Source organism: Rutidosis leptorrhynchoides, chromosome 10, assembly GCF_046630445.1.
Source record: "Rutidosis leptorrhynchoides isolate AG116_Rl617_1_P2 chromosome 10, CSIRO_AGI_Rlap_v1, whole genome shotgun sequence".
Lineage (NCBI taxonomy): Eukaryota > Viridiplantae > Streptophyta > Magnoliopsida > Asterales > Asteraceae > Rutidosis > Rutidosis leptorrhynchoides.
In genome coordinates, this window is record NC_092342.1 from 56,381,582 (window position 1) to 56,399,060 (window position 17,479).

Consider the following 17,479-nt stretch of genomic DNA (forward strand, 5'->3'; position numbering starts at 1 on the left):
TCAGAAGTTATAGGTATTTCAGGTGGTTTAAGTGTTGTACCACTTCTTGTGGTAATGGCTTTAGCTGTTTCATTCCGGGGGTTAGCATTTGTATCACTAGGTAGACTTCCCGGTTTTCTTTCACCTATTAACCTTGCTAGGTTACTTACTTCTTGTTCCAAATATTGAATAGAAGCTTGTTGATTTCTAAATGCTTGAGCATTTTGTTCATTGGTTTGTTTTTGAGATGTGAAAAACTGCGTTTGAGTTTCAACTAGCTTCGTCATCATATCTTCTAAATTCGGCTTTTTATCATAGGTTTGTGGTGGTTTGTTTTGAAAATTAGGTCTTTGCTGATTGTAAGTATTATTGGATACTTGTTGATTGTTAGGACCTTGTTGGTTGTTGTATGGAATATTTCGGTTATAATTCTGATTTTGATTGTAAATCGGTCTTGGCGGTTGATAATTATTCTGATAATTATTTCTAGGCCTTTGGTTTATGTATGAAATATTCTCTCTTTGTTCCATTGTTAATTCAATACTAAGACAATCTTTTGTCAAATGTGGTCCTCCACACTGCTCACAACTAATTCGTATTGAGTGGATATCTTTAGTCATCTTTTCCATTCGTCTCTCGACAGCATCTATCTTTGCAGAAATGGAATCTAAGTCATGGCTAGAATCGGCTCTAGCTGCTTTAGATGATCTAACGATATCTTTTTCTTGGTGCCACTCATGTGAGTAGGAAGCAGTGTTATCAATAATTTTGTAAGCATCAGTTTCGGTTTTCTTCATAATGGAACCACCAGCTGCAATATCTATGTCTTTCCTTGTAGTGATGTCGCATCCTTGGTAGAATATTTGTACTATATGACAGGTATCTAAACCATGTTGCGGACATCCTCTTAATAACTCCCCAAATCTTGTCCACGCCTCATATAGAGTTTCATTTGGCTTCTGTGTGAACGTAACAATTTCTCCTTGAAGTCTTACGGCTTTAGATGCCGGAAAGAATTGTTTAAGAAAATTTTCAACTAAAACGTCCCATGTATCGATCGCCCCTTCAGGTAACGATTCCAACCAATCTTTGGCTTCTCCCTTTAAAGTCCAGGGAAATAACATGAGATATATCTGTTTATCCTCAACTTCTCTTATTTTAAATAGTGTGCAGATCCTATTAAAGGTACGAAGATGTTCATTTGGATCTTCCTTCGGCGCACCATTAAATTGGCATTGATTAGTCACCATATGTAGAATTTTTCCTTTGATTTCATAATCTGGCGCATTAATGTCTGGATGAGTAATTGCGTGACCTTGGCCAGTGCGTTTAGCTCTCATTCGGTCTTCCATACTTAAAGGTTCTAGATTTTCCATGATTGAATTTGTTGAATCCGAATCACTAGAGGATTCTGATTTAATGGTTCGTTCCTCAACAATCTCTGTTTGAATTATTGGTGGTTCCGGAGGAAAATTTAATGGTTCAGGATCTATGAATTGTCCCTGAATATTATCCGGATTCTCAATTGTGAGGTCGGGTTCAAAAAATGGATTATCGGAAATTTGAATTGGAGTACTTGGTCGACTGGATGATGATTCTAAAGGAAAATCAACGGCGATAATATTTGCTAGATGTCTTGATCTAGTTACAGGTGGTGAACGTACAAAAGGTGGTGAACGTCTTGCTCGGTGCATTCACTGAATATCCTATTAGTTTTTAAAAGGAAAGAAAAAATTATATAAGTTATCCAATTAATAGACTTTTTTGATTTTGCCCACGTTTCGAATAGCCAAAAGATGCAGCAGAGGGGCAGGATTCGTTTGGTCTCAATATAATTGAGGACTGTTTGGCTCCAATAACCCGGTCCACGTACAAATCCAACTATTACTACGAACCAGAAAATTTTGATGTCTATCAATTTAACCACTTAAAATAAATTTTCGTAATTTTAAGAAGTATAGATAAGAAGTAGAAAAAATTCTAAGCCCTAAAAACTAGAATGACGAGAAATAAGAAAGAAAAAGAGCGCGTCAAAAAAGGTCGAAAAAGAAAAGATCGAAAAATAAAAGGCGTCGAAAAATAAGAAAGAAAAAAAAATGACTATAAAACATAAAAAAAACTCGACTAACCCAACCTTATTACTATCACTAACTTAAAATTATAATCGCAAATTGAGATTACTAATTGGAATGATAATTGATACATAGGTAAAAGGTGTCTAAAAATATTAAAGCTTACAGGAAAAAACTATATCCTAAATGGCAATATCTCAAAAAGGTATTAAAACTTAAAAAAAAAACGTCGCAGAATTCTAAAGCACTTAAATCTTAGTCTAAAGAAAAAGCACTTAAGGGATTTTACGGCAAAGCCTAAAAATCTAGAAATAAAAATAACTATGGCAAAAACTATGAATTAAAAATAAATACGAACAAAAATTACAAAAGTTACGCTAAAACAATTAAAAAGGGATAAAATATAAAAATATACTAAAAGTTGTAAAAAGTACAATTTTTATAAAAATATTATTTTTATATTATTTATTTTATAAAACTATTAATTTTATATTTTATAAAACTAATTAAACTTAAAAATACAAATTAAATAAATAACTAAATTAAATATTTAACTAATCTAACCTAATTAGGGTTTAAATATAATTATAATAATTATAATTATAAACCGTAATTAATGCAGTACTCAGTCAACTGTGGCGTGTCAGACGGGCTCATCCGATTGCATGAGTCCTAAGTTATCCAGCCATGTGATCGCATGGGCTAGGGTTTCGGGCCACAGAGTGGGCTGCTACAGTACCGGACTCGAGTGTTTTTTTTTTTTTTTGCTGTGTTGAATTTTCTATTTTATATATTTATATAAATTAAATAAAACTTATATTTTTATAAAATAAAGATAAATAAACTTTTATAGAACTTAAATATTTAACAAACTCTTAAAAATATTTATATTTTTGTTTTCTTTTTATATTTTCGAATATATTAAAACGTATTTTTACAAAAGCGTAAATTTTTTATTTTTTTTTCATATTAGCGTTGCGCTTCCGGCTTTTAAGCTAGATGGTTCCCCGGCAGCGGCGCCAAAAATACTTGATGGTTAAAGCTAAGGGGTATAAAATACTATTAAATTTTAGCAGGAAATACTATTAAATACGATACAATTTTACACAAGATATTTATTTATTTATAGAATGGATATACTTAAACCTTGCTACAACACTTATAGGCAGTGTACCTAATCGTACAGTAGTGTAGTTTTTAGTAAGTCCGGTTCGTTCCACAGGGAAAATCTTTTAATCAAAGCTTAACGCTATATTAGTTTAATTTATAAAAATACGAATATATATATAAGTAATATTATTATTTTAAAGGGGGGTTTTTACCGTTTAATGACCGGTTTGTCGATTTTAAAACTTTAGTCGCAGTTAAAACAAAATGTAAAATATTAAATAAATAAAAGACTTAATTTAAAGCGTAAAGTAAATAACGATAATGAAATTGCGATAAATAAAAGTGCGATAAAATAAACTTGCGATAATTAAAAAGTACGATAATTAAAATTGCAATTAAATATAATAACAATAAATAAAAGTGCGATAATTAGAAGTGCAATTAAATATAAAATAAAGGAAATTAAATATGAAATAAAAGAATTATGCTTATTTAAACTTTCAGTAATCATGATGTTTGACGTGTTGGTTTTAGTTTTATGCCCATGGGTTAATTGTCCTTTGTCCTGGATTATTTAATATGTCCGTTTGGTTTTTGTCCATAACAGTTCATCAGTCATAAATATAAAGTGCGAGTGTCCTCGTCGAATTATCCTTATACCCGAAATTTAAATATTCCAACTAATTGGGGACTTAAACTGTAATAAGATTTTAATACTTTGTTTAATAATTACACCAGGATGTCGACTGAGTGTAACCCAAGGTTTTAATACTTTGTTATCAATTATGCCAAGTGTCCTTGTACATAATTTCACCCCTGTTTTAATAATTCTAGTGGCTATTAATCCATTTCCGTGTCCGGTTAAATGAACGATTATTCGTACATATAAATACCCCGCCCATCGTGTCCGATCGAGTGTATATGGTTATTTATAGGGACGTCCAATTGTAAATCTTTATATTAACATTAACAAACTATCATTTAGTTAAACAAATATAAAGCCCATTAATAGCCCATAGTCTAATTTCCACAAGTGTCGTTCTTTTGTCCAAACCCCAATTATGGTACAAAGCCCAATTACCCAATTTTAATATTTTTAGCCCAACATCATGATTACTTCGGATTAAATAAGCATAATAATAACTTAGCTACGAGACATTAAATTAAAAAGGTTGAACATAACTTACAATGATTAAAAATAGCGTAGCGTTACACGGACAGAATTTCGACTTACACCCTTACAACATTCGCTAACATACCCTTATTATTAGAATTAAAATTAAAATTAAAATTAAAATATAAATATAAATATATACTACGCATATAGATAGAGAGATTGATATTATGGATGGAAAAATGGTGCACCAAAGCTCGATTTTTATAGGCCTATGATCTGGAAAAGGGGCTCATGCGATCGCATGGATTTATGCCTTCCAGGCCATGCGATCGCATGGCCAGCTGGGGAGAGCCACTTTTGGTTGTTTTCTTCTGCCGACGTTTATTTAAATATAATATAATATATATATTAATTTTAAGAATTAATTATATATTATATTATATTCATATGCATAGTTGACTTGTAATTTTTAGTCCGTTGCGTCGAGCGTTGAGAGTTGACTCTGGTCCCGGTTCCGGATTTTCGAAGGTCCTTGCGTACAATTTAATATCTTGTACTTTTCGTTTTGAATCTTGTACTCTTGTAATTTTGAGACGTTTCTTATCAATAATTGGAACCTCATTGATTGTATTCTGTACTTTTGAGCTTTTTGGTCGTTTGTGTCTTCAATTCGTCGAATCTGTCTTTTGTCTTCACCTTTTATTATTTAAACGAATATCACTTGTAAATAGGACAATTGCAACTAAAAGCTTGTCTTTCTTGAGGAATAATGCTATGAAATATATGTTCGTTTTTAGCATTATCACTAACTCGGAATACTGATTCAAGTTTCTCGAACCATCTGGTGAGACCAACCGGTCCCTCAGTGCCGCTGAAGTTATGTGGTTTACAGCTCTAGAATTCCTTGTAAGTACACCCATTTCGAACGGGTTGAATAACCGGTGGTGGTGGCGGTGGAGCTTGGGGTTGCATTTCCGCAATGGCTGCGGCTACACGTTCTTGGATCATCTCTTCAATTTGAGCAGCAGTAGGTGTGGATCGACCGTTAGCCATGGTGTTCTATACAAACATTTTGACTCAAGTCAAAATCCAGCATTCAATATATAATAATATAGTATATAACAACCAACATGTAAACAGCACAACACATGTTAATTAAGTAACGCAAGTTGATACAAGTACCGCAAAACACCATACAGTAACGTAAATAGAACTCTTGTGCAAAAAGTAACATCACAAAGTTTCCATTCATTAATAATAAGTTTCATACATCATGATAGATTCGTACAATACATAAGTGAAATATGAAACTACAACTAGATTACATCATGAAATCTAATACAAAAGGTCCTACGGTGAAGGTGGGTGTAGGATGTCTAAAACCTGAGCCAACTGCTCCTCGAGCTCAGTAACCCGAGCTCGGAGGATTCCCACCTCCCTCCTCAGTTCCTCGTTAGAAGGAGATGGTGGGGCAGGCGGTGCAGGTGGTGCCGGTGGTGCCGGTGATGCGGGTGGTGCAGACCGCACGAAACGGGGTGCAGACGTTCCGGATCCAGAAATAGTCAGTACGTAATGGGGTGTCTTACGCACTTGTGGGTCGGCAGGGTACGGCACAAGCTGCTTACGAGCAGTAACCCTACGACGCTGACCAAATGCGTCAGTGAAGGCTCGTCCTCCGTTGATCTCCGGAATGATGGTACCGTCGAAGCGATACCGCTTCTTTGGCGGGGTGGAGGGTGGCTGAATAGGTACATCAGCATGGTCCTCATCATCACTGGAGTCGTCTAAGGAGGTGTCATCTGATGAAGAATCAGTGGATGACGGGTCGTCCGAATCATGTGGTGGCTGTACGGGTGGCTGAACTGGCCGTCCGTGGGCGGCCATCATCTGTCTGTATCTGAATGGCGGAATCAGCACTAAACGTCCATTAGGAGCGCGTCGGCACGGCATGCGCATATGGTTACGGAATGGCCCTTCCCTGAACTCCGCGGGAATCACAACACCACCGATGCGGGGCTGTGGCTCCGAGGATCCGGGAGCAGACGGAGCTGAAATCTCCGTAGGGTCCACGTGTCTGTCAATAGTAGCCACTGGTGCAGGCGTCTGGCTGCTAGTCCCAGAAGATGAAGCGCCGGGGTCACTCGTGGGTAGCGGGATCGGTGTGTCGGCAGCAGCAGCAGGTGGGGTGGCTGACGAGTCTAAACTGCCCAAAACGATAGCAGGTGGAACATCCGACATCTGAACAAGGAAAAATAAATTTTCCATGTCAGTAAGTCATAAAGCAAGCACGTATTAGGCCAACAGTTTAAATCATGTATAACAATAAGTAGCATGGCAATAATAACGAATCGTACAGAGGTAGCATGCAATCGAAAGCAAGTAATATTATACAGTAGTGAAATCATGTAGTAGCATATGGCGTATAGCAGTAAAAGTAAGCAACAACATGCAGTAAGTTCAGCGAAAACAAGTAAACTAGCAAGTTGTAGATTAGTCCTATTAGTGAATCCTACTCGGTTCGGTCTTAGACTCACTAATGCAACCTAATTCCCTACAACCAATGCTCTAATACCAAATGTGATGCCCCGTACAAAACCATCGTGTACGAATCATCAACAACAGGATCATTACAAGGTTAAGTACTATATGATGTAATAAAAGAAGTTGCATTCACGATAAAAGATGACGTCATAACCGACGTCAATTGTTTTACACCAACAGTATGCTTCTACGAATAACAAGCATGAATAAATGTATGAGACCCTTAGGTCGTTACAAAACATAGTTTCAAATGTATTAATGTTTGAATGCAAGATAAACAGTTCATGCGGTGATAACACTAGAGCGGCGGGTGTCTACGGCAAGACTAGCACGACAGCGGAAGCAAATAACCTTAAGCACCTGAGAAAAACATGCTTAAAAACGTCAACACAAAGGTTGGTGAGCTATAGTTTAAGTATAACAGTATGTAAGGTAGGCCACGAGATTTCAGTGCTACAAAGAGCGTTTCAAAACAGTATGATAAAGTATATGTTAACCGTGGGCACTTGGTAACTAACTTAACGTTTATACCCCCTGAAAGTACACTTGGCAAGTGCGTATGTCTACGAAGTATTAAACACTCATTAAATGCTAGCGCTACTAGCCCGAGTGGGGATGTCAAACCCTATGGATCCATATCTAAGATTCGCGTTCACCGGTTCAAAAACCAATGACTAAACGTTACCGAGCTAAAGGGAATGTTTCTGCCGTTATATAACCCACACATATATAAGTTTAAGTACTCGTGCCTAGTATGTAAAACATAAAATCCGCATGTATTCTCAGTTCCCAAAATAAGTTTAAAGTAAAAAGGGAATGCTATAACTCACAATGATAAAGTAGCGGTAAAGTATGACTCGGAAAGTAAGCAAGTAATGAAGGTTGTCCAAAAGGGTCCTCAACCTAAGTCAAATAGTACTAAGTCAGTAAATCGTCCGAATAGGTTTAAAAGTATGTAAATAAGGTCTTAAGGGTCATCATCATTCATCATCAAACAAAAGGCGTAAAGTAGGTTTCGTTTATGAAAGTAGTTTAAAACAAAAGCTGACTTCGATCAGTCACCACGGCCTCTACCCTTACTGAATTAAGGTGAGACCAGTGGCCATGGCTCCGTATATGAGTCCTTTAAGTGTGGTAAAATTTACAGAAGCAAACTCGTCTTCGTTTGATCGTGGCGACTGTCTAAGTGCGAGTAGGTCAGAAATTTCTGCACAACGTTAAAAGGACATAGTGACGATCGGAGGGCCATAAATCCTAAACCGTAACTCGGATTAAGACGAGTCCTATATGAAAAATTATCTAATCGAAAAGATATATCTGAAAATAATGGTTACAGTAGCCCAGGTGTACTGGTCTGTTACAGAACCCAGAAAACAGTAGGTAGAAGATAGTAAACAGAAAAATAGTGGGTTCCGGTGGTCTTGGTGCTCGATGCTTATCACGGTTCTCATCCTTGATGCATATAGCTTCAAGTGTACAACTCGTTGATGTGTTTGAATCATCTTAACCAAGGTTTCACCATCATAACACTTGTGCAAGTCCAAGACATGTAGCACAACTCACTTAAGAGTTGTATGAAGTTTGATGAACCAAAGTTACATCAAGGTCTTAGATTCAACACATACATGAAATATAAAAGTAGTATTGAACTATAAACTTGAAAGTAAACTAACTAATCAAGATCTTAAGATGTAGAACATAGTTCTTAGTTAGATCTTGAAGATCCAAGACTCAAAAGTCTAGATCTAACATAAGTGTACAAAGTTATAATTAAAAAGTTTCATTTACATGTTCTTGAACTAGTAAAGTTAACTTTTAGTTCAAGAGAAATGAGATCAAGACTAACTTGTAGTACTTGACAAACAACAACCAAATCACAAAATTAAAGTGCAAGTAAATGAAGTAGTAAACTAAATAAACAAGTAACTAGTTCATGAGTTTCATACTTTAAAGATTCAAGCCTAAGTCTTGATCTTTACGAAAGTAAACTTTAAAGTTTACTAACATGAATTACAAGTATGATTTACAACCAAGAACTTACAAACTTTTGAAACAATAAATGAAGAACATAAGCTAGAAACTTTATATTCTTGTATGCCTTGTAAGAACAAGTTAGATGAAGAATCAAACTAACAAGTTTGCTTCTTAGAAAATAGTAAGTAAACAACAACAATATGAAACAAGTAACAACTAGTAAGTAATTAACAAAGACAAGTATCAAAACAACAAATGATGATGATGATTAAGGGGTGTTTTGGTTCGGTTTTACAAGAGGAAAGGAAGGAGAAGAACTCAAGTTACTTACAAGGTTTAGAGAGAAAAGAGAGGAAAAAGAGTTGCAAGTATGTGTGTGTATTTTGGAATGAGAGTAAAATGAGAAATACTAGTGAGTATGTAGTGTAAAAAAAAAAATTATAACACCTCTAAATGGCCACAAAGGCCGACGGTCATGGGGAGGATAAGGGGGGGAGGATTTGTCCAAAAGTTTCATGTATGTAAAGCTTACAAAGTTGGTTATTAGATGGGGTTTCATGGGGATTATGTTAACTAGATTCCAATTGTACAAAACCAACTAGTTAGGTTCAAATGATGATACTTACATGTAGTGTTGGGCTAAATAGTCCAACTAAGAAGTAGGGTGGGCTTATAAGTCTATATTCATGAGTCCATTAACATTAAACAAGCCCAAGTTCAAGTATTAACAATTTAATCCAATTAAAAGCCCAAGTAACTAACTAATCACCATAGTTAATTAAAATGATTAATAAAATCAATCATGAATGTAAATAATACTTGAAAATATTATTCGTTTAAGTTTCGGGTGTCACAAAGACGTTTCGGGCAATTAAAGTCAAGTACGGTTAATCGTGGCAACATGTAAATGTAATAACATACATTCGTTTAATCACACGTATTAATAATAATAATTATTAATAAATAAACGTTGGAAAATCCAGGGTCGTTACAAAGATCATGAAGATCTTAACGGATCAGAAGTTCCATATCTTAGTGCAATTAGAGCTCTTATGTATCTTACAAATTGTACAAGACCTGACATTTCTTTTGCAGTTAATTTGTTGACAAGGTTCAGCTCGGTCCCTACAAAAAAGACATTGGAATGAGATCAAGCACATATTTTGATATCCTTGAGGAACTGTTGATTTAGAATTATTGTACTCTAACGATTCAAAACAAGATTTGGTTGATTATGTATATGCAGGCCATATATCTAATCCTCATAAAGATAAATCTCAATCTGGTTATGTATTCTTAAATGGAGGTACCACAAAATCATGGCGTTCTTAAAACAAACACTTGGTGCAACATCATCAAATCATGACGAAGTGATTGCATTACATGAAACTACTCGAAAATGTGTTCGGTTGAGATTAATGACACAAATCATTATTGATTCTTGTGGACTAGAACGCTATAAAAGTCCAACAACTATCTATGAAGATAATGCAGCTTGCATAGTACAAATGAAAGAAGAGTATCAAAAGTGACAGAACAAAATATAAATGCTGACGAGGCGCTAAAGTCATAGACGGTCTTTACGGTCATAAGTTTGATGGAAAAGAATGGTATGTTGGTATGGCTCAGAAAAAGACTAAAAGGGAATAGGAATTGAAACAACGGTTTGAGCAAACAATGAAGGAGACTGTAGACAAATCACATGAGCTAAACTTGTACATAAAAGATTTAGATGATACAGTTTCAGATGAAAATCTTAGATTCTTCTCATATACTTAAGATCTCATAAAAGACAACCAGATTAAAATGAGATACGTTGAATCAACAACTCTGCCGATCTTTATACCAAAGCACTATCAACTGCTGTTTTCAGAACACACGTTCAAAATATTGGCATGAGGCAAGTTCAAAAGATGTGACGACTCAGCGATGTCTACTTGAGGGGGAGTCAACTCTATGCTGCACTCTTTTTCCCTTGACTAAAGTTTTTATCCCACTGAATTTTTCTTAACAAGGTTTTTAACGAGACAGTAATGGGTGCTCTATATTAAAATTGTCATTCAAGGGGGAGTGTTATAATATCTTGACTATACAAGTATCCTAAAAGTCAAGATATGTATCCTCTAAAGTCCAAGATTTGAATGATCAATTATATTACTCCAAATCTTTATACTGTTCCTCATTTGAAAAAAATGAACATGAATAGCATTTGTATAGTGATTCTTGTAGTATAAATATGCATACAATTGTAAGCATGTGATGACTCATTCATATATTATATACAAATCTTATCCTTTACTCTCCATTCAAATCTTATATAATGAAGAAGTTTGTAGTTAATTAGGCCACTAAAAGTAGTTATAAATTACTAAATTACACCAACAATATCTCCAAAACAATAATACCGAACTCTCGTTATTATCCGCAGTGATTGTGATGTGATCCAATGATGGAAAAGCTTTTACTGTAAAGGTAAAAAAAACAATTACAAGTCATAACACTTAAACTACAAACACTTCGTCTTTCACAGGGGAACATCAAAAAAGAAGAAGCCGTCGATCAATCATTCAATCAATCAATTTCTCAAATAAAAGGTAATTCTTTTTAATTATTAAAATCCTTTTATTTCAATTTCATTCCGATCATCCTATAATCTTGTAATCTAATTTAATTCTAATTGGGGATTTCAATCTTCTTGATGTAAAGATTTACTTAACCACACTAAATCTCTTTGATTTTAATCTTCAAATTTTACAGATTCTTTCGCTATTGCTGTCAGTAATTACACAATGGAAGTAGCTTCTGATCGCCTCACAAATATTTGCAGTCACTGGTAATATTAGGGTTTATTTTTTTTCCCATTCAATTATGTTTAGGTCTAGCTGCCCTTTTATTACTGATTTACTTCTTATTATTTTAAATTGATTTTGTATATTTTTAATCGTATTTGTAATCGGGTAAACTGTTGATCGGATTACATGTTTACCTGCCAACTTAAATATCAATTGGTTCTATAGTTATTATTTTAGGGCAATCATGAAACCTTTTGGCAAATTATTTGATTAATACTGGCGTAAATTAAAGCATATTGATATTGATATTGAAATTGATACTAGATTGGCCTGAAATGCTCTTCTGAAATTTGAGTTCTTAGTGTTGCATATGTAATACTTAGTTGGCGCATTATCGCAACAATAATGTCATGGTTACACGTGCATTGCAATCGTGCTAAAATAGTATACTTGTTGTGCGTTTATGCGTGTGCTATGAAAGTCACGTTTAGTTTTTATGCACGGCAATGAAAATACACAGTTTTAAAAGCATCCTGTTTATAATGTCACGTAAAATTCAACATTATCTAGATGTTGAATTGTGGATTTTGTGGATGACAATCATATCTTATGTAAGATCAAGATTTGGTTGCATAGTAATTGCCATGTGAAAGAAGCAACAAGTTTAACCATGTCAAATTCGGAAAAATATTATACACAGTTTGGAATTCGGTTTTCACAACTCAGGGAGTACTCAGTAAACCTCGCCCAAAACTCGGACATACTCAAAAAATTGGTCAAAAGTCGCCCAAAACTCGGAAATACTCAAAAAATTGGTCAAAAGTCGCCCAAAACTCGGGATTACTCAGAAAATATGTCAAAAACGGTCAAAACTTGAACAAAGTCAAACTTGGTCAACATCTGAGTAATCCCCGAGTTGCCGAGTATTCACTGAAAAGTCCCAACCGAGTACTCCCGAGTAGCGATTTTTGCAACCCTGCTCATCTTATATTTACTTTATTATACAATAACTTACAATATTAGTCTTCCTTCTAACTTTCAATATGTATGGACGCCATTTTTTCCATATCAGTTGATCTTGTTATATGTTCATTCTTATTACTATTTTAAGACCTTGACGTTTTGTTACTAGTGAAAGTTATTTATTATTTACTGTCTGAGTAAAATTTAGTAAAGCAATGAAAACTAGAATGTTACTTTTACAGTGACAGAGCCATTCCCTCTTCAAATATCGATTTGCATTATGCTCACTGTTCTCGCAATCTACAAAAATGTAAAATCTGTGACGAGATGATTCCTAAAAAGCATGCTGAAGAACATTACTTAAACACCCATGCTCCGGTATGTAACTGCAAGTGAACTATTATTACTTTATCTATTTCTGTACCTAAAGATAAAGCGTATAAATAAATTAAACAATTTATTCATGAAATGCTATAATCAACTGTTGACCTATTGTTTGGTCAGGTATCTTGTTCGTTATGCAACGAGTCAATGGAACCTGAATTTTTAGCTGTACACGAAGGTGAAAAGTGCTCCCAGAGAATCGTGAATTGTGATTATTGTGAATTTCCTTTGCCTGCAATCGACCTATTCGAGCATCAGGTATGCCACTAACATATACTAAAACTTTCAATTCTTCATCAAATATTACTGGCCGGGACTTTTTAGGGAGTACTCGGATGTTGACCAACTTTGAGTTTGACCTTGACCGACGTTGACCGAGTTTTGACCAATTTTGACTGATAGTCCGAGTAATCCTGAGTTTTTGCCGAGTTTTGACCAATTTTTGGGCCGAGTTTGACCGAGTACTCGCCTAGTACTCCTCGAGTTGCAAAAACCGAGTACTCGCTGAGTAATTCCAAGTTCGCTGAGTCATTTCTTTGAAATTTCAGGAAGTTTGTGGAAATAGGACCGAACTTTGTCAACTCTGCAACAAATATATCAGATTACGTGAGAGAATTGCCCATGAAATAACATGTACCGGTGTCCCAGATGATACAGCAGAAACTTCCAGGTTTAAAAGAAATTATAATTTTTTTTATATATAATTTCATCAGTGAGTACTTATTTTATCGTTGTATATCTATTGGGAGTTTTGTATTTTGTCGGTTTTAATTTTTATTTTTATGTTTTCTGAAGGGCTAACGAAGCTGAAAGAGAGGGTGATGCTAGAAGAAGACGACCACCACAAGACTTTTCGACAAGAAGAGTTTTATTCACCGTAGCTGTAACTGGCATCGCCGTTGTTTTAGGGTCTCTTATGTTTCAGAGAAAACCACAAAGCAACGAACTGCGTTAAACCAAAAGCTTAGAAAAAAAGTATGTACGCATATACTTTGAAGTTCTTTTGCAGCGTTTTGTGTAGTGTAAACTGATGAACTATTCAAATTTATTCGTGTAATGCGCCTCATAAAAAAGATTTGTATTGATAGTGGTAACATTGTATTCAATCCCATTCGTTAAAATGTTCATGTGTTACTTCCTCTATTACCGATTGGTTTTAGATTGGAATCTGACACGTGGTCTTCTAAAGCTATGGTGCTAATAATACTTGCATCTGACATTGAATAAATGTACGAGTTATGGGCTAAGGCAGCAGGGTTTAAGGTTTTAGGCTAATGAAAATGTTGACTACTTTTGACTTGGAGATTTTGACCAGACTTGGGCCTAACTGGATCGGGCTAGTCACTGGATTTGACTAGCTGGGGCCTAGTATGCCCACTTTTTACGAATTGTAATTTATTTTTTGGATTAGCGAGGAAAACTCTCTATGAACGAGCACATTGGCTCCCCCATAGAGAGTTTACCTCGGGTAATCAAGCCCTCCGAGCGCGAGACCTGTACCGGGTGAATTGGACATTATCCGTACCCTCAAGTAACACTCATTTTTTGAATGATTTGACATAGTCAGGAATCAAACCCGGTGGTGTGCTTCATTGGGTAACTCGTTAGCCACTCAGACAAGTTTGTGTGGTTGGATTGTGAATTTGTGATGCATGGAGATGATCAACTCAGAGATTGTTTGAAAATTTATAATGATGAAAAATACAGATTGTGACTTGAAGATCTTCGTCTTGAAATTTCATCTTTTCCTATAAAAACTGTTTACTTATTATGAAGAATTTATTATCTTTTTTGCTGACCTTTCATCATTTCTTTTGCTTCCATAGTTCCATGTATCATCTTTCAAAATATCCTACTCAATTTAAATCATCTCTGCTTATCAAATATCGCAAAGAGAAGAACAAATGAAAGAAATATGTAACATGACATAACTTAATATTTCCTCCGTCTCAAAATAATTGTCCTTGGACTTTTCAAAGTCAATTTATTACGTTTTGACTTAAATATTTGTTGGTTTTTGCTATAGAATATTTGATGAAATTTATATGAATAAATTGGTTTTCGAATGTGTTTTCATTTGGTATAACTTTCATTTGATATTTATAACACATAGAAAAATATTTAAAGTCAAAGTTGAAGAAAAAAAACTCAAAAAGTCAAAACAGGACAATTATTTTTAGACGGAGGGAGTACTAAAATACGTAGTGGACCTGATTAATGTATATTTTTTTTCTCTTAAGCTCAACCCCTTTTTATTGGCTATTTTACGATGGGGTAACATATTATCTATTTAAATTAGTTAGAGAGAAATATTTTTATTCATATTTACGCAGAGTAACCGAGTTATTTTGTTATCCAAATCAGGTCAACACGGCCTAAGCTATTTGAAATTTCTAATGAATAACCTAAGTTTTCAATAAATCAAAAAATAAATTATTTGTTTTTTTGTCGAAGTAACGAATACTATATAAAATAAAGATGAACGAACCGAACAAAGATACCAGAGGCGTCTCCGGACATAGAAAAGATGGGCAACCGCCTAGAGCCCAAAAACTTAGAAGGACCCAAAAATTTGAATGTATATACAATTTTCTCAAAATCGACAAGTAAATTATAAAAAAATTTGACAATTAAATTTTTAATTCTATAATTTTAAATTGTTAAATACATTGTAAGTAAAAATAGATAAATTATTAATATTATTTTTTTATATGTATTATAAGAATTAAATGCGTACGAGAGCCCATTTTTATTTTCGTCAAATGCCTACTAAATTGTTGATACGACCCTGAAAGATACAACATTATAGCAATTATAACAGAATATTCGAAACTAGAAAACGAAGCGTAACCGCTAGCTACGACCGAGTCTAACGTAAAAATAAACAAAACAAAACAAATAAACAACCAACTAAATCGAACACCAATCTAAACTAACAATTAGCTAAATTATCATCACAATCATTAACCAAACAATGAAGTGGCTTATTGAGGTATTGGTACTTTTGTTTTTTTAATAAGAAAGTAATGGAGTGGATGGACTAATGGAGCATGCGGTTTTTGCTTTCTCGATTTCACCAACATTCACGTGCTTGTTTTTTGCACTTATTTCATGTCCGTGACCATTTTGTTGGTTTGTGTCCAACTATACTTACCAAACGCACTCATTTCTTTCGATTTATCAACAAAAAAAAAAAGGTTTTTATAAGTGGTTATATATGCTCAATCTATACGTCTAAACCATGTCCTAGAGTTATTTTAATCTCACGATATGAATAAACGTGACGTATGCCATTTTAATTTTAATTTACTTTAACGATATTTCTTAAAAATGTTTCGTATTTAAACTTCCTTAGCCTCATATCTGATTAAAGAAAATGTTAGAAATGGTTACTAGATTACCCGACTATATCGTGCTATAAATACTCGTCTTTCCAAATAGTTTGAACAAATAATACAACAACAAAACCCAATACCACATGAGTGGTGTATGGGGAGGTGAGATGTAGACAATCGTACCTGATCAATCCTAAATCAAGTTATTACTTAATTAAGGACCGAGTGCAATAATAAGATGGAGGATGGGATGTTTGATAATTATTTTGGGCCCCGATGACCGTCTTTCACTTTAGCAATCAAGTGATCAACCACCCGACCCGGTCTTGATTGTCAATTAGCATGATTCACCTTAGCGCGATGTAAAAATCCCTTGGGCAAGATCACAAGTGGAAATCACAAAGGCTCGGGCAAATGACAGAGAATCAACAACCCATAAATAAGAGACCATGCTCTCTATTTATAGTATTCGAAATATCCGCGGTTAGCGGATTGCCTAACTATCTGCGGAAACATAGCGGATTAAACCGCAGTCTTTTGTTAATGCGAAAACATAACTGCTGCGCTTATTTTCAGCGGATATTGCATAACTTTGGATTATAATTCGCGTAATTCTGCTTTTAGCCTTTAGCAAATAAAATATACATATACAATGCTATGTATATGATCAAGTCCCCCTAGTTTATTATGATACATCTCGCATAGCAGATGTATCATGATAAACTCTAAAAATTCGCAGTTGTCATAACTATGATTCGCATTGAGACAATTTCGCTCTACCTTTGTTACCGTTACAGCAAACTAAGTTACCGTTGTTACTCATTATCTAAAATGTTACCGTTTGAATTATCCCAACGAACAAACAACAAAACCAAGTATTACATTTGCATCCCCTATATATATCGTGGACCAAAATAACAAATTTCCCACTTGCTCATTCTGAATTACTTCGCAATTAATCAAATTCTCGATTAGCCTTTACAACTTTCTTCTTTTATTCACAACTTTACCTTCATTCCAAAAATGCAAATCGACGAGGTTGATAGCAAGGTTAACCCAAAAACCTTGATCACCAAACTATTAACAAGCCCGGAGGCTAAATCGGCAGCATCGAAAGAGAAGCAATCCATTCCAATTGTCGACTTAACCTCCAAATCTCCTTATACAAAGCCAAGCTCTACCAAGCGACCAGTACAGACGCCGCCACAATCA

The 17,479-nt window shown here is 34.7% G+C and overlaps 1 protein-coding gene and 1 non-coding gene across 2 annotated transcripts; both read left to right on the forward strand.

The window, feature by feature from the left end:
- The first annotated feature begins 864 nt into the window (after positions 1–864).
- On the forward strand, positions 865–971 carry LOC139873950 (small nucleolar RNA R71). The gene has a single exon (XR_011767659.1). It is a non-coding gene; the product is annotated as a small nucleolar RNA R71 (small nucleolar RNA).
- Positions 972–11,273: 10,302 nt separating this feature from the next.
- Positions 11,274–14,040, forward strand: LOC139873545 (uncharacterized). Its single transcript, XM_071861468.1, has 6 exons — positions 11,274–11,387; positions 11,551–11,626; positions 12,791–12,926; positions 13,053–13,190; positions 13,481–13,602; positions 13,728–14,040. Exons 2-6 carry the CDS (start codon positions 11,583–11,585, stop codon positions 13,885–13,887), a joined length of 600 nt encoding a protein of 199 aa, XP_071717569.1. The 5' UTR covers positions 11,274–11,387; positions 11,551–11,582; the 3' UTR covers positions 13,888–14,040.
- Positions 14,041–17,479: the final 3,439 nt, after the last annotated feature.